Raw genomic sequence first — 24,524 nt, forward strand, 5'->3', positions numbered from 1 at the left:
GGTCATAAGTTGGTCTTGAGGGGGACGCAAGGCCCCGTGTAGAATCTGACGGCTGGCAGCATTTGGAGCTCAACGGGGAGCCTGCGATTTTGGCTGTTTAGGGCGAGTGGGTCATTAATTTGAGGGTTGGTTTTGGTGTTGGATTGAAGATTTAGGGTGAGGGGGATTTAGGGTTGAGGCATTGATGCCGTGTCAAAATTGTGATGTGAGTTTGAGGGTGGGAGAGGTTGGGTTGAGGGTTGTTGAGGGTTGTTGAGGGTGGGAGAGGTTGGGCTGAGGATGGGAGAGGTTGGGCTGAGGGTGGGAGAGGTTGGGTTGAGGGTGAGAGAGGTTGGGTTGAGGGTGGGAGAGGTTGGGTTGAGGGTGGGAGAGGTTGGGTTGAGGGTGGGAGAGGTTGGGTTGAGGGTGGGAGAGGTTGGGTTGAGGGTGGGAGAGGTTGGGTTGAGGGTGGGAGAGGTTGGGTTGAGGGTGGGAGAGGTTGGGTTGAGGGTGGGAGAGGTTGGGTTGAGGGTGGGAGAGGGTGGGTTGAGGGCTTGAGGGTGGGAGAGGTTTGGTTGAGGGTGGGTGAGGTTAGGTTGAGGGTGGGTTGAGGTTGGGTTGAGGGTGGGTGAGGTTGGGTTGAGGGTGGGTGAGGTTGGGTTGAGGGTGGGTGAGGTTGGGTTGAGGGTGGGTGAGGTTGGGTTGAGGGTGGGAGAGGTTGGGTTGAGGGTGGGAGAGGTTGGGTTGAGGGTGGGAGAGGTTGGGTTGAGGGTGGGAGAGGTTGGGTTGAGGGTGGGAGAGGTTGGGTTGAGGGTGGGAGAGGTTGGGTTGAGGGTGGGAGAGGTTGGGTTGAGGGTGGAAGAGGTTGGGTTGAGGGTGGGAGAGGTTGGGCTGAGGTTGGGTTTGAGGGTGGGAGAGGTTGGGTTTGAGGGTGGGTGAGGTTGGGTTTGAGGGTGGGTGAGGTTGGGTTGAGGTTGGGTTGAGGGTGGGAGAGGTTGGGTTGAGGGCTTGAGGGTGGGAGAGGTTTGGTTGAGGGTGGGAGAGGTTGGGTTGAGGGTGGGTGAGGTTGGGTTGAGGGTGGGTGAGGTTGGGTTGAGGGTGGGTGAGGTTGGGGTGAGGTTGGGTTGAGGGTGGGTGAGGTTGGGTTGAGGGTGGGTGAGGTTGGGTTGAGAGTGGGTGAGGTTGGGTTGAGGGTGGGAGAGGTTGGGTTGAGGGTGAGAGAGGTTGGGTTGAGGGTGGGAGAGATTGGGTTGAGGGTGGGAGAGGTTGGGCTGAGGTTGGGTTGAGGGTGGGAGAGGTTGGGTTTGAGGGTGGGTGAGGTTGGGTTTGAGGGTGGGTGAGGTTGGGTTGAGGTTGGGTTGAGGGTGGGAGAGGTTGGGTTGAGGGCTTGAGGGTGGGAGAGGTTGGGTTGAGGGTGGGTGAGGTTGGGGTGAGGTTGGGTTGAGAGTGGGTGAGGTTGGGTTGAGAGTGGGTGAGGTTGGGTTGAGGGTGGGTGAGGTTGGGTTGAGGATGGGTGAGGTTGGGTTGAGGGTGGGAGAGGTTGGGCTGAGGTTGGGTTGAGGGTAGGTGAGATTGGGGTGAGGGTTTGAGGGTAGGTGAGGTTGGGTTGAGGGTGGGAGAGGTTGGGTTGAGGGCTTGAGGGTGGGAGAGGTTTGGTTGAGGGTGGGAGAGGTTTGGTTGAGGGTGGGAGAGGTTGGGTTGAGGGTGGGTGAGGTTGGGTTGAGGGTGGGTGAGGTTGGGTTGAGGGTGGGTGAGGTTGGGTTGAGGGTGGGTGAGGTTGGGTTGAGGGTGGGTGAGGTTGGGTTGAGGGTGGGTGAGGTTGGGTTGAGGGTGGGTGAGGTTGGGTTGAGAGTGGGTGAGGTTGGGTTGAGGGTGGGAGAGGTTGGGTTGAGGGTGAGAGAGGTTGGGTTGAGGGTGGGAGAGGTTGGGTTGAGGGTGGGAGAGGTTGGGCTGAGGTTGGGTTGAGGGTGGGAGAGGTTGGGTTTGAGTGTGGGAGAGGTTGGGTTTGAGGGTGGGTGAGGTTGGGTTTGAGGGTGGGTGAGGTTGGGTTGAGGTTGGGTTGAGGGTGGGAGAGGTTGGGTTGAGGGCTTGAGGGTGGGAGAGGTTGGGTTGAGGGTGGGTGAGGTTGGGGTGAGGTTGGGTTGAGAGTGGGTGAGGTTGGGTTGAGGGTGGGTGAGGTTGGGTTGAGGGTGGGTGAGGTTGGGTTGAGGATGGGTGAGGTTGGGTTGAGGGTGGGAGAGGTTGGGCTGAGGTTGGGTTGAGGGTGGGTGAGATTGGGGTGAGGGTTTGAGGGTAGGTGAGGTTGGGTTGAGGGTGGGTGAGGTTGGGTTGAGGGTGGGTGAGGTTGGGTTGAGGGTGGGTGAGGTTGGGTTGAGGGTGGGTGAGGTTGGGTTGAGGGTGGGTTGAGGGTGGGAGAGGTTGGGTTGAGGGCTTGAGGGTGGGAGAGGTTGGGTTGAGGGTGGGTGAGGTTGGGGTGAGGTTGGGTTGAGAGTGGGTGAGGTTGGGTTGAGAGTGGGTGAGGTTGGGTTGAGGGTGGGTGAGGTTGGGTTGAGGATGGATGAGGTTGGGTTGAGGGTGGGAGAGGTTGGGCTGAGGTTGGGTTGAGGGTGGGTGAGATTGGGGTGAGGGTTTGAGGGTAGGTGAGGTTGGGTTGAGGGTGGGTGAGGTTGGGTTGAGGGTGGGTGAGGTTGGGTTGAGGGTGGGTGAGGTTGGGTTGAGGGTGGGTGAGGTTGGATTGAGGGTGGGTGAGGTTGGGTTGAGGGTGGGTGAGGTTGGGTTGAGGGTGGGTGAGGTTGGGTTGAGGGAGGGAGAGGTTGGGTTGAGGGAGGGAGAGGTTGGGTTGAGGGTGGGAGAGGTTGGGTTGAGGGTGGCAGAGGTTGGGTTGAGGGTGGGAGAGGTTGGGTTGAGGGTGGGAGAAGTTGGGTTGAGGGTTTGAGGGTGGGGATAGTTTGGGTTGAAGGTTTGAGGGTGGGGATAGTTTGGGTTGAGGGTTTGAGGGTGGGAGAGGTTGGGTTGAGGGTGGGAGAGGTTGGGTTGAGGGTGGGAGAGGTTGGGTTGAGGGTGGGAGAGGTTGGGTTGAGGGTGGGAGAGGTTGGGTTGAGGGTGGGAGAGGTTGGGTTGAGGGTGGGAGAGGTTGGGTTGAGGATGGGAGAGGTTGGGTTGAGGGTGGGAGAGGTTGGGTTGAGGGTGGGAGAGGTTGGGTTGAGGGTGGGTGAGGTCGGGTTGAGGGTGGGTGAGGATGGTTTGAGGGTGGGGAAGTTGGGTTAAGGGTTTGGGTTGAGGGAGGATGAGTTGAGAGTTGGGGAGGAGGTTGGGTTGAGTATTTGAGGGTGGGAGAGGTTGGGTTGAGGGTCTGAGGGTGGGGGAGGATGGGTTGAAGGTGGGTGAGAATGGGTTGAGTATTTGGGTTGGAGCGAGTTTGGGATGAGAGATGTTTGGGGTGTGGGCTTAAGGGTGGGGGAGATTGAATTGTTTGGGGTGAGGGGGAGATGGGATTGAGGGGGAGGGAATTTGGGTTGAAGGTTTGAGGATGGGGGAGGTTAGGCTTGTGAGTGGCGGAGGTTGAGTTGTGGGTTTTGAGGATGGGAGAGTTTGGGTGGAGGGGTTGAGAGTGGAGGGGGTTTGGTTTGAGAGTTTGAGGCTGGTTGAAGATTGGGTTGAGAGTTTGGATGTGGAGGGAGGGCGGGTGATAATCTTTATTAGTGTGACAAGTAGGCTTACATTAAGACTGCAACAAAGTTACTGTGAAAAGCCCCTAGTCGCCCCATTCCGGCGCCTGTTCGGGTACTCAGAGGGAGAATTCAGAAAATCCAATTCACCTAACAGCACATCTTTTGGTACTTGTGGGAGGAAACCGGAGCATCCGGAGGAAACCCACGCAGACACGGGGAGAACGTGCAGACTCCGCACAGACATTGACCCAAGCTGGGAATCGAACGCGGCTCCCTGGCGCTGTGAGACAACAGTGCTAACTACTGTGCTATCGAGCCGCCCATTTGGGTAGATGGGGATTGGTTGAGGATTTTGGAGAAGGGTGAATTGAAGGTTTGCGTGTGGAGAGAATTTGGGTTGAGGGTTTGAGGGTGGTGGAGGTCGAATTGAGGGTTTGCGTGTGGAGAGAGTTTGGGTTGAGGATTTGAGGGTGGTGGAGGTCGAATTGAGGGTTTGCGTGTGGAGAGAGTTTGGGTTGAGGATTTGAGGGTGGTGGAGGCTGGGCTGCTGTAAGGGGAGGCTGGGATGATGGGATGAAGGTTTTAAGGGTTTGAGGGAGATTGTGCTGAGGATCTGAGGGAGGTTGTGTTGAGGGTTTGAGGGTGGAGGGAGTTTGGGTTGAGGATTTGAGGGAGATGGAGATTGGGTTGTTGGTTTGGTGGAAGGGGCGGCTGGGATGATGGGATGAAGGTTTTAGGGGTTTGAGGGAGATTGTGTTGAGGGTTTGAGGGTGGAGGGAGTTTGGGTTGAGGGTGGTGGAGGTTGGATTGCAGGTTTGCGAGTCGGTGGAGGTTGCTTGAAATGAAATGAAATGAAAATGACAAGTAGGCTTCAATGTAGTTACTGTGAAAAGCCCCTAGTCGCCACATTCCGGCGCCTGTTCGGGGAGGCTGGTACGGGAATTGAACCGTGCTGCTGGCCTGCCTAGGTCTGCTTTAAAAGCCAGCGATTTAGCCCTGTGCTAAACCAGCCCAGCTAAACCAGGGTATTAAGAGTTTGGGGGAGGTTGGGTTGGGAGTTTGAAGTTGAGGGAGGTTGGGTAGATGGTTTGAGTGGGAGATGTGGTTGGGTTTGGGGTTGGAGGGTGAGGGAGGTTGGGGGAGGTTGAGCTGAAGGTTTTAAGGGTTTGAGGGAGTTTATGTTGAGGGTTTAAAGGTAAGGGAAGTTGAGTTGAGGGTTTGAGCGGGAGATGTGATGAGGTAGAGGGTTTAGGGAGGTTAGATTGAGAGTGAGGTTGGGGGGTGGTTGTGTTGAGGCTTTGAAGGTCGAGGGACATTAGGTTGAGGGTCCGGTTTGTGGGACTCCAATTTGTAAGCTGCCCTCTCATTGGTTTACCTCAGGCCCATGGGAACACGGTGTTACACATGGCCGCTGGTCTCCATGGAGACTGTAACCAGGAAGAAATTATCCGGTTGCTCCTGGTTCATGGAGCTGATCCCACCATTCGCAACATGGAGAACGAACAACCTATCCATCTGCTGCAGGCCAGCTTGCATCGAGAACAGGTAACCCGGTTAGAGACTGCTGGGAGGAGGGCCTCAGTGGGCCGGGAGGGCCTCAGTGGCCGGGAGGGCCTCAGTGGGCCGGGAGGGCCTCGGTGGGCCGGGAGGGCCTCGGTGGGCCGGGAGGGCCTCGGTGGGCCGGGAGGGCCTCGGTGGGCCGGGAGGGCCTCGGTGGGCCGGGAGGGTCTCGGTGGGCCGGGAGGGTCTCGGTGGACAGGGAGGGTGTCGGTGGTGGTGGGGTCTCGGTGGGCAGCGAGGGTCTCGGTGGGGGTGGGGTCTCGGTGGGCAGGGAGGGTCTCGGTGGGGGTGGAGTCTTGGTGGCAGGGAGGGTCTCGGTGGGGACCCGGTGGGCAGGGAGGGTCTCGGTGGGCCGGGAGGGTCTCGGTGGACAGGGAGGGTCTCGGTGGGCCGGGAGGGTCTCGGTGGGCCGGGAGGGTCTCGGTGGACAGGGAGGATCTCGGTGGACAGGGAGGGTGCCGGTGGGCAGGAAGGGTCTCGGTGGGGGGTGGGGTCTCGGTGGGCAGGGAGGGTCTCGGTGGGCCGGGAGGGTCTCGGTGGACAGGGAGGGTCTCGGTGGGCCGGGAGGGTCTCGGTGGGCCGGGAGGGTCTCGGTGGACAGGGAGGGTCTCGGTGGACAGGGAGGGTCTCGGTGGGCAGGGAGGGTGCCGGTGGGCAGGGAGGGTCTCGGTGGGGGGTGGGGTCTCGGTGGGCAGGGAGGGTCTCGGTGGGGGTGGGGTCTTGGTGGCAGGGAGGGTCTTGGTGGGGTAACGGTGGGCAAGGAGGGTCCCGGTGGGCAGGGAGGGTCTCGGTGGGGTAACGGTGGGCAGGGAGGGTCCCGGTGGGCAGGGAGGGTCTCGGTGGGCAGGGAGGGTCTCAGTGGGGGTGGGGTCTTGGTGGCAGGGAGGGTCTCGGTGGGCTAACGGTGGGCAGGGAGGGTCTCGGTGGGGTAACGGTGGGCAAGGAGGGTCAAGGTGGGCAGGGAGAGTCTCGGTGTAAGTGGGGTCTCGGTGGGCCGGGAGGGACTTGGTGGGCAGGGAGGGTCTCGGTGGGGGTGGGGTGTCGATGGGCCCGGAGGATCTCGGTCAGGGTGGGGTCCCGGTGGGCAGGGAGGATCCCGGTGGGAAGGGAGGATCTCGGTGGGAAGGGAGGATCTCGGTGGGCAGGGAGGGTCTCGGTGGGCAGGGAGGGTCTCGGTGGGGGTCTCGGTGGGCAGGGCGGGTCTCGGTGGGCGTGGGGTCTCGGTGGGCAGGGAGGATCCCGGTGGGCAGGGAGGGTCTCGGTGGGGGTCGCGGTGGGCAGCGAAGGTCTCGGTGGGCAGGGAGGGTCTCGCTGGGCGTGGGGTCTTGGTGTGCCGGGAAGGTCTCAATGGGGAGGTGGGTCGCGGTTGCGGGCGTCCAGCGGGAAGGTCCCGGTGGGCCTCTCGGTGGGCGTAGTCTGAGGGTTTTCGAGGGGCTCTTGGTGGGGAAGGGATCTCTGTGCGGGAGTGGGGACCTGCGTGCGGGAGTGGGGACCTGCGTGCGGGAGTGGGGACCTGCGTGCGGGAGTGGGGACCTGCGTGCGGGAGTGGGGACCTGCGTGCGGGAGTGGGGACCTGCGTGCGGGAGTGGGGACCTGCGTGCGGGAGTGGGGACCTGCGTGCGGGAGTGGGGACCTGCGTGCGGGAGTGGGGACCTGCGTGCGGGAGTGGGGACCTGCGAGCGGGAGTGGGGACCTGCGAGCGGGAGTGGGGACCTGCGAGCGGGAGTGGGGACCTGCGTGCGGGAGTGGGGACCTGCGTGCGGGAGTGGGGACCTGCGTGCGGGAGTGGGGACCTGCGTGCGGGAGTGGGGACCTGCGTGCGGGAGTGGGGACCTGCGTGCGGGAGTGGGGACCTGCGTGCGGGAGTGGGGACCTGCGTGCGGGAGTGGGGACCTGCGTGCGGGAGTGGGGACCTGCGTGCGGGAGTGGGGACCTGCGTGCGGGAGTGGGGACCTGCGTGCGGGAGTGGGGACCTGCGTGCGGGAGTGGGGACCTGCGTGCGGGGGGGTGATCTCAGTGCGGGAGTGGCGATCTCAGTGCGGGTGGGGGCGATCTCAGTGCCGGGGGGGGGGGCGATCTCAGTGCGGGAGGGGGATCTCAGTGCGGGAGTGGGGATCTCAGTGCGGGTGGGGGAGGATCTCAGTGCGGGGGGGAGGATCTCAGTGCGGGGGGGAGGATCTCAGTGTGGGGGGGGATCTCAGTGTGGGGGTATCGGTGGGGACGGGGTTCCTGGTGGGCGGTCTCAGTCAGGAAGTCACGATGGGTAGCTCTCAGTGGGGAGGGGGTCTCGGTAGGTGGGTCTCAGTAGGTGGGTCTCGTTGGGGGGGTTCTCGGGGAGGGTGTTTGGTGGGGGTTCTCGGTTGGGGGCACTCGATGGGAAGGGGGTCACAGTTGGGAAGTTCTGGTGGGGGCTCTCTGTGAGGAGTGGGGTCTCGTTGGCGGGGGTCTCGATATCGGATTCTCTGTGAGGAGTGGGGTCTCAGTGGGGGGGTCTCGATGTGGGATTCTCGGTGAGGAGGGGGTCCCTGTGAGGGATCTCAGTGGGGAGGGTGGTCGCGATGTGGGATTCTCGGTGCGAGAGTGGGGATCTCCGTGCGGGAGTGGGGATCTCCGTGCGGGAGTGGGGATCTCCGTGCGGGAGTGGGGATCTCCGTGCGGGAGTGGGGATCTCCGTGCGGGAGTGGGGATCTCCGTGCGGGAGTGGGGATCTCCGTGCGGGAGTGGGGAACTCCGTGCGGGAGTGGGGAACTCCGTGCGGGAGTGGGGAACTCCGTGCGGGAGTGGGGAACTCCGTGCGGGAGTGGGGAACTCCGTGCGGGAGTGGGGAACTCCGTGCGGGAGTGGGGAACTCCGTGCGGGAGTGGGGATCTGCGTGCGGGAGTGGGGATCTGCGTGCGGGAGTGGGGACCTCTGTGCGGGAGTGGGGACCGCTGTGCGGGAGTGGGGACCGCTGTGCGGGAGTGGGGACCGCTGTGCGGGAGTGGGGACCGCTGTGCGGGAGTGGGGACCTCTGTGCGGGAGTGGGGACCTCTGTGCGGGAGTGGGGACCTCTGTGCGGGAGTGGGGACCTCTGTGCGGGAGTGGGGACCTCTGTGCGGGAGTGGGGACCTCTGTGCGGGAGTGGGGACCTGCGTGCGGGAGTGGGGACCTGCGTGCGGGAGTGGGGACCTGCGTGCGGGAGTGGGGACCTGCGTGCGGGAGTGGGGACCTGCGTGCGGGAGTGGGGACCTGCGTGCGGGAGTGGGGACCTGCGTGCGGGAGTGGGGACCTGCGTGCGGGAGTGGGGACCTGCGTGCGGGAGTGGGGACCTGCGTGCGGGAGTGGGGACCTGCGTGCGGGAGTGGGGACCTGCGTGCGGGAGTGGGGACCTGCGTGCGGGGGGGTGATCTCAGTGCGGGAGTGGCGATCTCAGTGCGGGTGGGGGCGATCTCAGTGCCGGGGGGGGGGGGCGATCTCAGTGCGGGAGGGGGATCTCAGTGCGGGAGTGGGGATCTCAGTGCGGGTGGGGGAGGATCTCAGTGCGGGGGGGAGGATCTCAGTGCGGGGGGGAGGATCTCAGTGTGGGGGTATCGGTGGGGACGGGGTTCCTGGTGGGCGGTCTCAGTCAGGAAGTCACGATGGGTAGCTCTCAGTGGGGAGGGGGTCTCGGTAGGTGGGTCTCAGTAGGTGGGTCTCGTTGGGGGGGTTCTCGGGGAGGGTGTTTGGTGGGGGTTCTCGGTTGGGGGCACTCGATGGGAAGGGGGTCTCAGTTGGGAAGTTCTGGTGGGGGCTCTCTGTGAGGAGTGGGGTCTCGTTGGCGGGGGTCTCGATATCGGATTCTCTGTGAGGAGTGGGGTCTCAGTGGGGGGGTCTCGATGTGGGATTCTCGGTGAGGAGGGGGTCCCTGTGAGGGATCTCAGTGGGGAGGGTGGTCGCGATGTGGGATTCTCGGTGCGAGAGTGGGGATCTCCGTGCGGGAGTGGGGATCTCCGTGCGGGAGTGGGGATCTCCGTGCGGGAGTGGGGATCTCCGTGCGGGAGTGGGGATCTCCGTGCGGGAGTGGGGATCTCCGTGCGGGAGTGGGGATCTCCGTGCGGGAGTGGGGATCTCCGTGCGGGAGTGGGGATCTCCGTGCGGGAGTGGGGAACTCCGTGCGGGAGTGGGGTTCTCCGTGCGGGAGTGGGGAACTCCGTGCGGGAGTGGGGAACTCCGTGCGGGAGTGGGGAACTCCGTGCGGGAGTGGGGAACTCCGTGCGGGAGTGGGGATCTGCGTGCGGGAGTGGGGATCTGCGTGCGGGAGTGGGGACCTCTGTGCGGGAGTGGGGACCTCTGTGCGGGAGTGGGGACCTCTGTGCGGGAGTGGGGACCTCTGTGCGGGAGTGGGGACCTCTGTGCGGGAGTGGGGACCTCTGTGCGGGAGTGGGGACCTCTGTGCGGGAGTGGGGACCTCTGTGCGGGAGTGGGGACCTCTGTGCGGGAGTGGGGACCTCTGTGCGGGAGTGGGGACCTGCGTGCGGGAGTGGGGACCTGCGTGCGGGAGTGGGGACCTGCGTGCGGGAGTGGGGACCTGCGTGCGGGAGTGGGGACCTGCGTGCGGGAGTGGGGACCTGCGTGCGGGAGTGGGGACCTGCGTGCGGGAGTGGGGACCTGCGTGCGGGAGTGGGGACCTGCGTGCGGGAGTGGGGACCTGCGTGCGGGAGTGGGGACCTGCGTGCGGGAGTGGGGACCTGCGTGCGGGAGTGGGGACCTGCGTGCGGGAGTGGGGACCTGCGTGCGGGAGTGGGGACCTGCGTGCGGGAGTGGGGACCTGCGTGCGGGAGTGGGGACCTGCGTGCGGGAGTGGGGACCTGCGTGCGGGAGTGGGGACCTGCGTGCGGGAGTGGGGACCTGCGTGCGGGAGTGGGGACCTGCGTGCGGGAGTGGGGACCTGCGTGCGGGAGTGGGGACCTGCGTGCGGGAGTGGGGACCTGCGTGCGGGAGTGGGGACCTGCGTGCGGGAGTGGGGACCTGCGTGCGGGGGGGTGCGATCTCAGTGCGGGGGGGGGGATCTCAGTGCGGGAGTGGGGATCTCAGTGCGGGTGGGGGAGGATCTCAGTGCGGGGGGGAGGATCTCAGTGCGGGGGGGAGGATCTCAGTGCGGGGGGGGGGATCTCAGTGTGGGGGTATCGGTGGGGACGGGGTTCCTGGTGGGCGGTCTCAGTCAGGAAGTCACGATGGGTAGCTCTCAGTGGGGAGGGGGTCTCGGTAGGTGGGTCTCAGTAGGTGGGTCTCGTTGGGGGGGATCTCGGGGAGGGTGTTTGGTGGGGGTTCTCGGTTGGGGGCATTCGATGGGAAATGGGTCTCAGTTGGGAAGTCCTGGTGGGGGCTCTCTGTGAGGAGTGGGGTCTCGTTGGCGGGGGTCTCGATATCGGATTCTCTGTGAGGAGTGGGGTCTCAGTGGGGGGGTCTCGATGTGGGATTCTCGGTGAGGAGGGGGTCCCTGTGAGGGATCTCAGTGGGGAGGGTGGTCGCGATGTGGGATTCTCGGTGCGGGAGTGGGGATCTCCGTGCGGGAGTGGGGAACTCCGTGCGGGAGTGGGGAACTCCGTGCGGGTGTGGGGAACTCCGTGCGGGTGTGGGGAACTCCGTGCGGGTGTGGGGATCTGCGTGCGGGAGTGGCGATCTGCGTGCGGGAGTGGCGATCTGCGTGCGGGAGTGGCGATCTGCGTGCGGGAGTGGGGATCTCCGTGCGGGAGTGGGGATCTCCGTGCGGGAGTGGGGAACTCCGTGCGGGAGTGGCGATCTGCGTGCGGGAGTGGCGATCTGCGTGCGGGAGTGGCGATCTGCGTGCGGGAGTGGCGATCTGCGTGCGGGAGTGGCGATCTGCGTGCGGGAGTGGCGATCTGCGTGCGGGAGTGGGGAACTCCGTGCGGGTGTGGGGACCTGCGAGCGGGAGTGGGGACCTGCGAGCGGGAGTGGGGACCTGCGAGCGGGAGTGGGGACCTGCGAGCGGGAGTGGGGACCTGCGAGCGGGAGTGGGGACCTGCGTGCGGGGGGGTGCGATCTCAGTGCGGGGGGGGGGATCTCAGTGCGGGAGTGGGGATCTCAGTGCGGGTGGGGGAGGATCTCAGTGCGGGGGGGAGGATCTCAGTGCGGGGGGGAGGATCTCAGTGCGGGGGGGGGGGATCTCAGTGTGGGGGGGGATCTCAGTGTGGGGGTATCGGTGGGGACGGGGTTCCTGGTGGGCGGTCTCAGTCAGGAAGTCACGATGGGTAGCTCTCAGTGGGGAGGGGGTCTCGGTAGGTGGGTCTCAGTAGGTGGGTCTCGTTGGGGGGGATCTCGGGGAGGGTGTTTGGTGGGGGTTCTCGGTTGGGGGCATTCGATGGGAAGGGGGTCTCAGTTGGGAAGTCCTGGTGGGGGCTCTCTGTGAGGAGTGGGGTCTCGTTGGCGGGGGTCTCGATATCGGATTCTCTGTGAGGAGTGGGGTCTCAGTGGGGGGGTCTCGATGTGGGATTCTCGGTGAGGAGGGGGTCCCTGTGAGGGATCTCAGTGGGGAGGGTGGTCGCGATGTGGGATTCTCGGTGCGGGAGTGGGGATCTCCGTGCGGGAGTGGGGATCTCCGTGCGGGAGTGGGGATCTCCGTGCGGGAGTGGCGATCTGCGTGCGGGAGTGGCGATCTGCGTGCGGGAGTGGCGATCTGCGTGCGGGAGTGGCGATCTGCGTGCGGGAGTGGGGACCTGCGTGCGGGAGTGGGGACCTGCGTGCGGGAGTGGGGACCTGCGTGCGGGAGTGGGGACCTGCGTGCGGGAGTGGGGACCTGCGTGCGGGAGTGGGGACCTGCGTGCGGGAGTGGGGACCTGCGTGCGGGAGTGGGGACCTGCGAGCGGGAGTGGGGACCTGCGAGCGGGAGTGGGGACCTGCGAGCGGGAGTGGGGACCTGCGAGCGGGAGTGGGGACCTGCGAGCGGGAGTGGGGATGCGATCTCAGTGCGGGGGGGTGCGATCTCAGTGCGGGAGTGGGAATCTCAGTGCGGGTGGGGGAGGATCTCAGTGCGGGGGGGAGGATCTCAGTGCGGGGGGGGGGATCTCAGTGCGGGGGGGGGATCTCAGTGTGGGGGTATCGGTGGGGACGGGGTTCCTGGTGGGCGGTCTCAGTCAGGAAGTCACGATGGGTAGCTCTCAGTGGGGAGGGGGTCTCGGTAGGTGGGTCTCAGTAGGTGGGTCTCGTTGGGGGGGATCTCGGGGAGGGTGTTTGGTAGGGGTTCTCGGTTGGGGGCATTCGATGGGAAGGGGGTCTCTGTTGGGAAGTCCTGGTGGGGGCTCTCTGTGAGGAGTGGGGTCTCGTTGGCGGGGGTCTCGATATCGGATTCTCTGTGAGGAGTGGGGTCTCAGTGGGGGGGTCTCGATGTGGGATTCTCGGTGAGGAGGGGGTCCCTGTGAGGGATCTCAGTGGGGAGGGTGGTCGCGATGTGGGATTCTCGGTGCGGGAGTGGGGATCTCCGTGCGGGAGTGGGGATCTCCGTGCGGGAGTGGGGAACTCCGTGCGGGTGTGGGGAACTACGTGCGGGTGTGGGGAACTCCGTGCGGGTGTGGGGATCTGCGTGCGGGAGTGGCGATCTGCGTGCGGGAGTGGCGATCTGCGTGCGGGAGTGGCGATCTGCGTGCGGGAGTGGCGATCTGCGTGCGGGAGTGGGGATCTCCGTGCGGGAGTGGGGATCTCCGTGCGGGAGTGGGGATCTCCGTGCGGGAGTGGGGACCTCCGTGCGGGAGTGGGGACCTCCGTGCGGGAGTGGGGACCTCTGTGCGGGAGTGGGGACCTCTGTGCGGGAGTGGGGACCTCTGTGCAGGAGTGGGGATCTCAGTGCGGGAGTGGGGACCTCAGTGCGGGAGTGGGGACCTCCGTGCGGGAGTGGGGACCTCAGTGCGGGAGTGGGGACCTCAGTGCGGTGGGGATCTGCGTGCGGGAGTGGGGATCTCAGTGCGGTGGGGATCTGCGTGCGGGAGTGGGGATCTGCGTGCGGGAGTGGGGACCTGCGTGCGGGACTGGAGATCTGCGTGCGGGAGTGGGGATCTGCGTGCGGGAGTGGGGATCTGCGTGCGGGAGTGGGGACCTGCGTGCGGGAGTGGGGACCTGCGTGCGGGAGTGGGGACCTGCGTGCGGGAGTGGGGACCTGCGTGCGGGAGTGGGGACCTGCGTGCGGGAGTGGGGACCTGCGTGCGGGAGTGGGGACCTGCGTGCGGGAGTGGGGATCTGCGTGCGGGAGTGGGGATCTGCGTGCGGGAGTGGGGATCTGCGTGCGGGAGTGGGGATCTGCGTGCGGGAGTGGGGATCTGCGTGCGGGACTGGGGATCTCAGTGCGGGAGGGGGATCTCAGTGCGGGAGTGGGGATCTGCGTGCGGGAGGGGGATCTCAGTGCGGGAGTGGGGATCTGCGTGCGGGAGTGGGGATCTGCGTGCGGGAGTGGGGAGGATCTCAGTGCGGGGGGGAGGATCTCAGTGCGGGGGGGAGGATCTCAGTGCGGGAGGGGGATCTCAGTGCGGGAGGGGGATCTCAGTGCGGGAGTGGGGATCTCAGTGCGGTGGGGATCTGCGTGCGGGAGTGGGGATCTGCGTGCGGGAGTGGGGACCTGCGTGCGGGACTGGAGATCTGCGTGCTGGAGTGGGGATCTGCGTGCGGGAGTGGGGATCTGCGTGCGGGAGTGGGGATCTGCGTGCGGGAGTGGGGATCTGCGTGCGGGAGTGGGGACCTGCGTGCGGGAGTGGGGATCTCAGTGCGGGAGGGGGATCTCAGTGCGGGAGTGGGGATCTGCGTGCGGGAGTGGGGATCTCAGTGCGGGAGTGGGGATCTGCGTGCGGGAGTGGGGATCTCAGTGCGGGAGTGGGGATCTCAGTGCGGGAGTGGGGATCTGCGTGCGGGAGTGGGGATCTCAGTGCGGGAGTGGGGATCTCAGTGCGGGAGTGGGGATCTCAGTGCGGGAGGGGGAGGATCTCAGTGCGGGGGGGAGGATCTCAGTGCGGGGGGGAGGATCTCAGTGCGGGAGGGGGATCTCAGTGCGGGAGGGGGGATCTCAGTGCGGGGGGGATCTCAGTGTGGGGGGATGTCAGTGCGGGGGGGAGGATCTCAGTGCGGGGGGGATCTCAGTGTGGGGGGGGATGTCAGTGCGGGGGGGAGGATCTCAGTGCGGGGGGGGCAATCTCAGTGTGGGGGGGGATGTCAGTGCGGGGGGGAGGATCTCAGTGTGGGGGGCGATCTCAGTGCGGGGGGGGGATCTCAGTGCGGGGGGGGGATCTCAGTGTGGGGGGGATCTCAGTGCGGGGGGGAGGATCTCAGTGCGGGGGGGAGGATCTCAGTGTGGGGGGGGGATCTCAGTGTGGGGGGGGATCTCAGTGTGGGGGTATCGGTGGGGACGGGGTTCCTGGTGGGCGGTCTCAGTCAGGAAGTCACGATGGGTAGCTCTCAGTGGGGAGGGGGTCTCGGTAGGTGGGTCTCAGTAGGTGGGTCTCGTTGGGGGGGATCTCGGGGAGGGTGTTTGGTGGGGGTTCTCGGTTGGGGGCACTCGATGGGAAGGTGGTCTCAGTTGGGAAGTCCTGGTGGGGGCTCTCTGTGAGGAGTGGGGTCTCGTTGGCGGGGGTCTCGATATCGGATTCTCTGTGAGGAGTGGGGTCTCAGTGGGGGGGTCTCGATGTGGGATTCTCGGTGAGGAGGGGGTCCCTGTGAGGGATCTCAGTGGGGAGGGTGGTCGCGATGTGGGATTCTCGGTGGGGAGGGGGGACTCAGTGAGGGGGTGTCAGAGGGAACGGGAGTCTCGATGCAGAGGGGGTTTCGGTGTGGAGGGGATTTAGTGGGGCAGGTCACAGTTGGAACAGGGGTCTGGGAGAGAGGGGGTGTCTGTGTGGAGGGGATCTGTTTGGGAGGATCTCCGTGGGGAGTCTCCGTTGGGAAGGGTTCTCAGTGGGGGGATCTCGGAGGGGGTGTTTGCTGTGGTGTCCCGGTGGGGGGCTCTCTGTGGGGAGGGGGGACTCGATAGGGGGTTTCAGAGGGGACGGGAGTCTCGGTGGGGAGGGGGTCTCAGTGGGGTTTCTCAGATAGGGGTCTCGGTGAGGGGATCTTGGTGGAGGTCTCAGCGGGGACGGTCAGATGCAGGGAATGTTGTCTCCTCACTCCTGATCTCAGGATCTGGCGGTTTAAGTCCATTTTCACTCTCTCCCCAGATTAAAGTGATGTTGAAGAGAGGACGAGTCGTTTCTTCGTCCAATCACAGATTTGGATCCTCATAGGACACATTCAAATCCCGGACTATTTTCAGTCCCTGTGTATTCCTCCGCCAGGTGGAAGCAGCGTAACTCCCATGTGGAGGAAACTCGGTCTATCTTTCCTTCCTTCTCTCCATCTGTCTTTATCTCTTTTTTCCCCACGCTTGCTCTCATTCCCACTCTCTACTCTCTCTCTCCCTCTCTCTGTCTCTCTCCTCTATCTATCTCTCTCTCTCTCTCGGTTTTTCTCTCTTTCTATTGAAAGAACTGCCAAACACTCCTTTAATTTATTGACAAATAATTATGTGGGAAGCAAAGGAAAAAATCCATTCAGCCCCCTCGAATATTTCGGGGTGTGGGGGGAGCTAAGGCGACGATTCTGCTTTGACTGGGTGGAGCGAGACTGCACTCTGCTGGTGGCTGCCTGAAATTGCAGAGGCCAATCGCAGAGTCTCCTTCTTCAGCCTCTTAAAGCGGGGAGGGGGGCGGAGGGGATTGTTTCCCTCTCTTGCTTGTCCCTCCAACTTGATTTTTCCTCTTTAAATCCTGTCCGACAGGACAAACCATCCGTGGAGTGAGCGTGGTTGCGGGAAGGCTGGGATGGGGTGGCCGCCACCCCTTTGCTCGGTACTGAGGCCCAAGACCCTCTCGGTCACCATCGTCCTCCTACAGAAGGGTGGTGGGGGTAGCCCGAGAGTTGACAGATTTCCACCTCCACCCCCATCCCCAATCTCCTCCTCCGCAGAATATAGGAAAATATTCAGCAATATTGTGAACATGGAGCACTGCGGGGATTTGAACCGTTGTTGCGGAAACCTGGAATCTGAACTCTGATTGACTATCCCAAAGCAAACTGACCTCCGGAAAGCACTGGGAGGTCAGATTCCGGTTTAGACCCCCCACCCCCCCGTGCTGAGGTGATCCAGGAGGAGGGGAGGATTTGGCGGGAGTGAGATTGCTCTCAAACTGTCTCTGTCATTTGATTTCTGTGAAATCGGAGTCATTTTAAAGGCGGCACTCATGGAGTTAACCCTTTCCCTGTCTTCCTCTTTTTCGGGGGAGAGGGCCCCCCCTCCCACATCCTAGAGGTGTGTTCAGCCTCAGAACCTCCTGTGGGGGCTGGCTGGGGAGGGGGTTAGCCTTGGGAGGGGGTGCATCACTCCCCTCCCTCATTGCGAGTGCCACAACCCTGGGAACTCTGTATCAGAGTACCCCAGAGTAACATCTTCCCCAGCAGAGCACAATCCACACTGTCCAGTGATCCCTGGGTTAGAGAGAGGGGGGAAATCAGCCAGGGATCCTGTCCAGTGAGCTTTGCTGGATTTTCAATTATGTATGTGTGCTTTTGTGCATCTCTGTCTCTCCCCATGAGTGAATGTGTCTCTCAGGATTTCGCTGCCTGTGTGTCTCTGTCTTTCTCTGTCTATTTGTGTATACTCTCTCTGTTTCCGTCTCTTGTCTATTTCTCTCTGTGTCTCTGTCTGTGACTCTGACTCTCTATTTGTGTGTCCCTTGGTTTCTCTGCATCTTTCTGTCTCCCTATATGTCTCTCTGATCTGCCTGTGTGTCTCTCTGTCTCTCTCATACAAACATACAAAGTGGCAAAGATTAGTGGGAGACTAGAGGACTGGGAAATCTTTAGGGGGCAACAGAAAGCTACTAAAAAAGCTATAAAGAAGAGTAAGATAGATTATGAGAGTAAACTTGCTCAGAATATAAAAACAGATAGTAAAAGTTTCTACAAATACATAAAACAAAAAAGAGTGGCTAAGGTAAATATTGGTCCTTTAGAGGATGAGAAGGGAGATTTAATAATGGGAGATGAGGAAATGGCTGAGGAACTGAACAGTTTTTTTGGGTCGGTCTTCACAGTGGAAGACACAAATAAAATGCCAGTGACTGATGGAAATGAGGCTATGACAGGTGAGGACCTTGAGAGGATTGATATCACCAAGGAGGTAGTGATGGGCAAGCTAATGGGGCTAGAGGTAGACAAGTCTCCTGGCCCTGGTGGAATGCATCCCAGAGTGCTAAAAGAGATGGCTAGGGAAATTGCAAATGCACTAGTGATAATTTACCAAAATTCACTAGACTCTGGGGTGGTCCCAGCGGATTGGAAATTAGCAAACGTGACACCACTGTTTAAAAAAGGAGGTAGGCAGAAAGTGGGTAATTATAGGCCAGTGAGCTTAACTTCGGTAGTAGGGAAGATGCTGGAATCTGTCATCAAGGATGAAATAGCGAGGCATCTGGATGGAAATTGTCCCATTGGACAGACGCAGCATGGGTTCATAAAGGGCAGGTCGTGCCTAACTAATTTAGTGGAATTTTTTGAGGACATTAACAGTGCGGTAGATAACGGGGAGCCAATGGATGTGGTAAATCTGGATTTCCAGAAAGCCTTTGACAAGGTGCCACACAAAAGGTTGTTGCATAAGATAAAGATGCATGGCATTAAAGGGGAAAGTAGTAGCATGGATCGAGGATTGGTTAATTAATAGAAAGCAAAGAGTGGGGATTAATGGGTGTTTCTCTGGTTGGCAATCAGTAGCTAGTGGTGTCCCTCAGGGATTAGTGTTGGGCCCATAACTGTTCACAATTTACATAGGTGATTTGGAGTTGGGGACCAAGGGCAATGTGTCCAAGTTTGCAGACGACACTAAGATAAGTGGTAAAGCAAAAAGTGCAGAGGATACTGGAAGTCTGCAGAGGGATTTGGATAGGCTAAGTGAATGGGCTAGGGTCTGGCAGATGGAATACAATGTTGACAAATGTGAGGTTATCCATTTTGGTAGGAATAACAGCAAAAGGGATTATTATTTAAATGATAAAATATTAAAACATGCTGCTGTGCAGAGAGACCTGGGTGTGCTAGTGCATGAGTCGCAGAAAGTTGGTTTTCAGGTGCAACAGGTGATTAAGAAGGCAAATGGAATTTTGTCCTTCATTGCTAGAGGGATGGAGTTTAAGACTAGGGAGGTTATGCTGCAATTGTATAAGGTGTTAGTGAGGCCACACCTGGAGTATTGTGTTCAGTTTTGGTCTCCTTACTTGAGAAAGGACGTACTGGCACTGGAGGGTGTGCAGAGGAGATTCACTAGGTTAATCCCAGAGCTGAAGGGGTTGGATTATGAGGAGAGGTTGAGTAGACTGGGACTGTACTCGTTGGAATTTAGAAGGATGAGGGGGGATCTTATAGAAACATATAAGATTATGAAGGGAATAGATAGGATAGATGCGGGCAGGTTGTTTCCACTGGCGGGTAAAAGCAGAACTAGGGGGCATAGCCTCAAAATAAGGGGAAGTAGATTTAGGACTGAGTTTAGGAGGAACTTCTTCACCCAAAGGGTTGTGAATCTATGGAATTCCTTGCCCAGTGAAGCAGTAGAGGCTCCTTCATTAAATGTTTTTAAGATAAAGATTGATAGTTTTTTGAAGAATAAAGGGATTAAGGGTTATGGTGTTCGGGCCGGAAAGTGGAGCTGAGTCCACAAAAGATCAGCCATGATCTCATTGAATGGTGGAGCAGGCTCGAGGGGCCAGATGGCCTACTCCTGCTCCTAGTTCTTATGTTCTTATGTTCTCTCTCCCTGTCTCTATCTGTATGTTTGTGTGTGTGTGTGTCTTTCTCTGTATCTCCATGTGTCTCTATTTCCATCTCTCTGTCTCTCCCTATGTGTGTGTGCCTCTGTCCCTCGCTCTCTGTGTCGCTCTCTCTCTGTGTCTCTCTGCCTCGTTTTGTGCCTCTCGCTCCGTGTCTATCCCTGTCTGTGTGTGTGTCTCTCTCTCTCTCCCTGTCTCTCTGTCTCTCTCCATCTCACTGTGTGTCTCTCTGTCTCTCTCTCCCAGTCTCTATCTGTATGTTTGTGTGTGTCTTTCTCTGTATCTCCCTGTGTCTCTATTTCCATTTCTCTCTGTCTCTCCCTGTGTGTGTGTGTCTCTGTCCCTCGCTCTCTGTGTCGCTCTCTCTTTGTGTCTCTCTGCCTCGTTTTGTGCCTCTCGCTCCGTGTCTATCCCTGTCCGTGTGTGTGTGTGTGTGTCTCTCTCTCTCCCTGTCTTGCTCTGTATGTCTCGGTCTTTCTCGCTCTCTGTCCGAAGGAGATTGAGAAATGGGATATACGAATGTAGATAAGTTGGGATCTCAGGAACTAGCTGATTAACCTGGACTGTTGGATTGTGCCTGCTATTATCAGAATTATTTGCTGTTTCTTCAGCCACCATTTTAGAATTTAATATAAAATATTATTTATCTTATTTTGCTGCCTGTGCTTCTTTACAAATTGTGAAAGCTGTTGTAGCAACCATCGGTGTTCACACAGGGAGTAACAACAGCTCATTGTCAGTGATTATAAATGTCATTATCCTCAAACCAAACTCTAGGGAAACACCCTGACTGACCCCCTCACCCTCCGCAAACCCAGTTCAAATCCAGACAGAAGTTGAGGGGGTCATTAGGAGATCAAAGTTAAGAAATTATTGGCAGGTGAGGGCTCATTGTGAGGGCTCATTGTGAGGGGTGAGAGGTCATTATGTGTCAACGAGTCATGGTGAGGGGTCATTGTTGGGTGGCTAGGGGTCTTTGAAGGTCGGGTGAAGGGTCATTCTGAGAGGTCATTGTCAGGGCTTGGGGGTTGATGTGAGAGTTTAGAGGTCATTATGAGGGGTATGGGGTCGTCATGAAGGGTTTGAGATCATTGTGAAGAGTTGTGGAGCATTGAGGGGTTGGAGGTCATGATGAGGGGTTAGGGGTCATTATAACAAAGAACAGTACAGCACAGGAGCATGCCCTTCAGCTCTCCAACCCTGTGCCAATCAAGATGCCCGTCTAAACTAAAAGAAAATCTGCACTTCCGGGGCCCGTATCTCTCTTCCCATCCTATTGATGTATTTGTCAAGATGCCTCTTAAACATCGTTATAGCTGCTTCCACTGCCTTCCTCGGCAGCAAGTTCTAGGCACCCACTACCCTCTGTGTAAAAGACTTGCCTTGCACATCTCCCCTAAACTTTGCCCCTCGCGATAAACCTATGTCCCTAGTAATTGATTTTTTTCCACCTGGGAGAAAGCATCAGACTATCCACTCTGTCCATGCCACTCATAATCTTTTGAATATCTATCAGGTCACCACTCAACCTCTTCTCATTCCAGTGAAAATAATCCGAGTTTATCCAACCTCTCCTAATAGCTTCTACTCCCCGGACCAGACAACATCCTGGTAAACCTCTTCTGTACCGTCTCCAAAGCATCCACATCTTCTGGTAGTGTGGCGACCAGAATTGTACGCAAAATTCAAAGTGTGGCCTAACTAAGGTTCTGTACAGCTGCAGCATGACTTGCCAATTTTTATACTCGATGCCCCAACCGATTGAAGGCAAGCATGCCGTATGCCTTCTTGACTACCTTATCCACCTGCCTTGCAACTTTCCGTGATCGGTGGACCTGTATGTCCAGATCTCTCTGCCTGTCAATACTCCGAAGGGTTCTGCCATTTACTGTATAATTCCCACCTGTATTAGACCTTCCAAAATATATGACCTCACATTTGTCCAGATTAAACTCCATCTGCCATCTCTCTGCCCAAATCTCCAACTGATCTATACATTGCTGTATCCTCTGACGGTCCTCATCACTATCCGCAATTCCACCAATCTTTGTGCCGTCCACAAACTTACTAATCGTGAGGGGTTAGTGGTCATTGTGAAGGGTTAGGAGTCATTGTGATAGGTCAGAGGTTATTGTGCGAGATTAGAGGACATTGTGAGAGGTTAGGGATCATTACATGGGTTTGGATGTCATGATGAGCTTTTGTAAATTGGATGGAAGTGTTTTCCTGGGAAAGTTTGGCTTTAGGATGTGATTTATTTTAGGATTTGAAGCCATTTAATGCTGATATGAGAGGCCATTCGGCCCATTGAATTCCTGCTTTAATGTGCTTTTAATAAATCAGAAATTAAATATCACCTGATGCTGTGTTTCATTCACAACTGAGGATCATGAGGTTACGGGTCGCAGGATTGTGGTGTTCTTTGTATTGCTTATTTCAGGATGGTTGGCGTAGTGTTCACAAAGACCACAGAATAGCTTTTAACTTAAATAAATCTATGATATTATTTACACTACTAAACTGGGATTCAACACTTAGTCCTTAAGAATGCACAACTGATCAATAACATCTAACTACACTCATCTACTGCTAATCCCACTACTGGTATAAACTATAATCTAACTTTACTCACACGATGTGCACTTCCGACCTTCACTAGCTATCTCCTGCATACATCCTCCCCTAAGGTCCAGCATCACTGCCTTATATAATTGTATTTGTAGCTCCCTCTAGTGGCTACTCTCGACACTAAATTAACCCTTGCAATGCTGATAGTTATGAAATACCACAAGGATCACATGGTTACAGGTCACAGTCACAAGGGTATGTCACCGGATCTTGAGGGTAAGGGACACAGTATCACGAGGTTACAGACAAGAGGGTCACAAAGTTACAGGTCACAGAGTCACTAAGGTACAGGTCACAGGGTCAGGGACACAGGCCATGGCCTCACTGGAATGTGTGATTCAAAAATGATCAGGCAAGGATTGCACTCAGACAGTGGAAATGAGTCCCTACTCTGACATCTCACCCCACTGGGCCCCACACTCTGACCTCTCACCCCACTGGGCCCCACACTCTAACCTCTCACCCCACTGGGTCCCACACTCTGACCTCTCACCCCACTGGGCCCCACACTCTGACCTCTCACCTCACGTAGCAACATAGAAATTAGGAATAGAAGGAGGCCAATTGGCCCTTCGAGCCTGTTCTGTCATTCAATACGATCATGATTCTCTATCTCAATGCCACGTTCCTGCGCTCTCCCCATCCCCCTTTAGAGTCCAGATATGCACAGAAGATAGGAGCAAGAGGAGGCCTTTTGGCCCTTCGAGCCTGCTCCGCCATTCATCACGATCATGGCTGATCATCCAACTCAGTAGCCTAATCCTGCTTTCTCCCAATAGCCTTTGATCCCATTCTCCCCAAGTCCTATATCTAGCCGCCTCTTAAATATATTCAATGTTTTAGCATCAACAACTTCCTGTGGTAATGAATTCCATAGGCTCACCACTCTTTGTGTGAAGAAGTGTCTCCTTAACTCTGTCCGAAATGGTTTACCCTGAATCCTCAGGCTGTGACCCCTGGTTCTGGACACAGCCATCATTGGTAACATCTTCCCTGCATCTACCCTGTCTCGTCCTGTTAGAATTTTATAAGTCTCAATGAGATCCCCCCTCATTCTTCCGAACTCCAGCGAGAACAATCCCAATCGGCCATCCCTGGAATCAGTCTGGTAAACCTTCGCTGTACTCCCTCGAGAGCAAGAACACACTTCCTCAGAGAAGGAGACCAAAACTGCACACAATACTCCAAGTGTGGCCTCACCAAGGCCCTGTATAATTGCAGCAACACATCCCTGCTTCTACACTCGCAACTTCTCGCAATGAACGCCAACATACCATTAGCCTTCTTTACCGCCTGCTGCACCTGCATGCTTACCTTCAGCGACTGGTGCACAAGGACACCCAGGTCTCGCTGCACACTCCCCTCTCCCAATTTATAACCATTCAGGTAGTAATCTGCCTTCCTGTTTTTGCTTCCAAAATGAATAACCTCACACTTATCCAAATTATACTGCATCTGCCATTGGTTTGCCCACTTGCCCAACCTGTCCAGATCTTGCTGTAGGATCTCTGCATCCTCGTGACAATTCATCCTCCCACCTAACTTGGTATCATCTGCAAACTTTGAGATGTTACATTTTGTTCCCTCATCCAAATTATTAATATATATTGTGAATAGCTGGGATCCCAGCACCTATCCCAGTGGCACCCCACTAGTTACTGCCTGCCAATTTGAAAAGGACCTATTAATTCCTACTCTTTGTTTCCTCTCTGCCAACCAGTTTTCCATCCACCTCAATACATTTCCCCAATCCCATGCGCTTTAATTTTGCACAATAATCTCTTATGCGGGACTTTGTCAAACGCCTTCTGATAGTCCAAATATATCACATCGACTGGCTCCCCCTTGTCGACTGTACTGGTTACCTCTTCAAAGAATTCCAACAGATTTGTCAAGCACGATTTTCCCTTCATAAATCCATGCTGACTCTGACTGATCCTGCCACTGCTTCCTAAATGTTCCGCTATAAAGTCCTTGATAATGGATTCAAGCATTTTCCCCACTGCCGATGTTAGGCTTACTGGCCTATAATTCCCTGCTTTCTCTCTACATCCCTTTTTGAATATCGGAGTGACGTGAGGTATCCTCCAATCTCAGTCTATAGAATCCCGGAAGATGACCACCAATGCATCCACTATTTCCAGAGCCACCTCCTTCAGCACTCTGCGATGCAGATTCTCAGGCCCTGGGGATTTACCCACCTTCAATCCCATCAGTTTTCCCAGCACCATTTCTCTACTAATGTTGATCTCCCTCAGTTCTTCCCTCTCACTAAACCTTTCATTCTCCAACATTTCTGGGATCTGATTTGTGTCCTTCTTAAATATATTCTATTTCCTTCTTAAATATATTCAGTGACTTAGCCTTCACAGCATTCTGTGGTCGAGAATTGCACAGGTCCACCACCCTCTGAGTGAAGAAGGTTCTCCTCATCTCAGTCCTAAATGGCCGACCCTGCATCCTTTGACTGCAACCCCTTGTTCAAGTTGCCCCTTCCACCCACCCACCCCCACCAGCCAGAGGAAACAACATCTGTACACCCAGTCTGACTAGCCCAGTCAGAATTTTATATAACTTAATCAGATCCCCTCTCATTCGTCTAAGTTCCAGTGAACACAGGCCCAGTTGACCCAATTTCTCCTCACACGACAATCCTGTCATCCCAGGAGAACGTTTGCAAAACCTTTGCTGGTCGCCGCACTCTGATCTCTCACCTCACAGGGCCCTGCACTCTGACCTCTCACCCCAGTGGGCCATGCAATCTGACCTCCCACCCTGCCCACTCACACCACAAGCGCATGTCAGGGCTGCGTGCAAACAGCGAAGAGGGTCCCTCCCCTGCAGGGGAAAGATTCAGTATTTAAACCAGCCA

The 24,524-nt window shown here is 58.2% G+C and overlaps 1 protein-coding gene across 1 annotated transcript in view; it reads left to right on the forward strand.

Moving 5' to 3' along the window:
- Window positions 1-18,282, forward strand: part of nfkbid (nuclear factor of kappa light polypeptide gene enhancer in B-cells inhibitor, delta) — a 31,784-nt gene extending 13,502 nt beyond the window's left edge. The window contains exons 6-7 of the mRNA XM_072468840.1: window positions 5,031-5,195; window positions 15,380-18,282. Of these exons, the coding sequence (XP_072324941.1) occupies window positions 5,031-5,195; window positions 15,380-15,445 (231 nt within the window). The 3' untranslated portion in view covers window positions 15,446-18,282. The remainder of the gene's footprint in view (window positions 1-5,030; window positions 5,196-15,379) is intronic.
- The last annotated feature ends 6,242 nt before the right edge of the window (window positions 18,283-24,524 follow it).

Source organism: Scyliorhinus torazame, chromosome 12 (assembly GCF_047496885.1).
Source record: "Scyliorhinus torazame isolate Kashiwa2021f chromosome 12, sScyTor2.1, whole genome shotgun sequence".
NCBI lineage: Eukaryota > Metazoa > Chordata > Chondrichthyes > Carcharhiniformes > Scyliorhinidae > Scyliorhinus > Scyliorhinus torazame.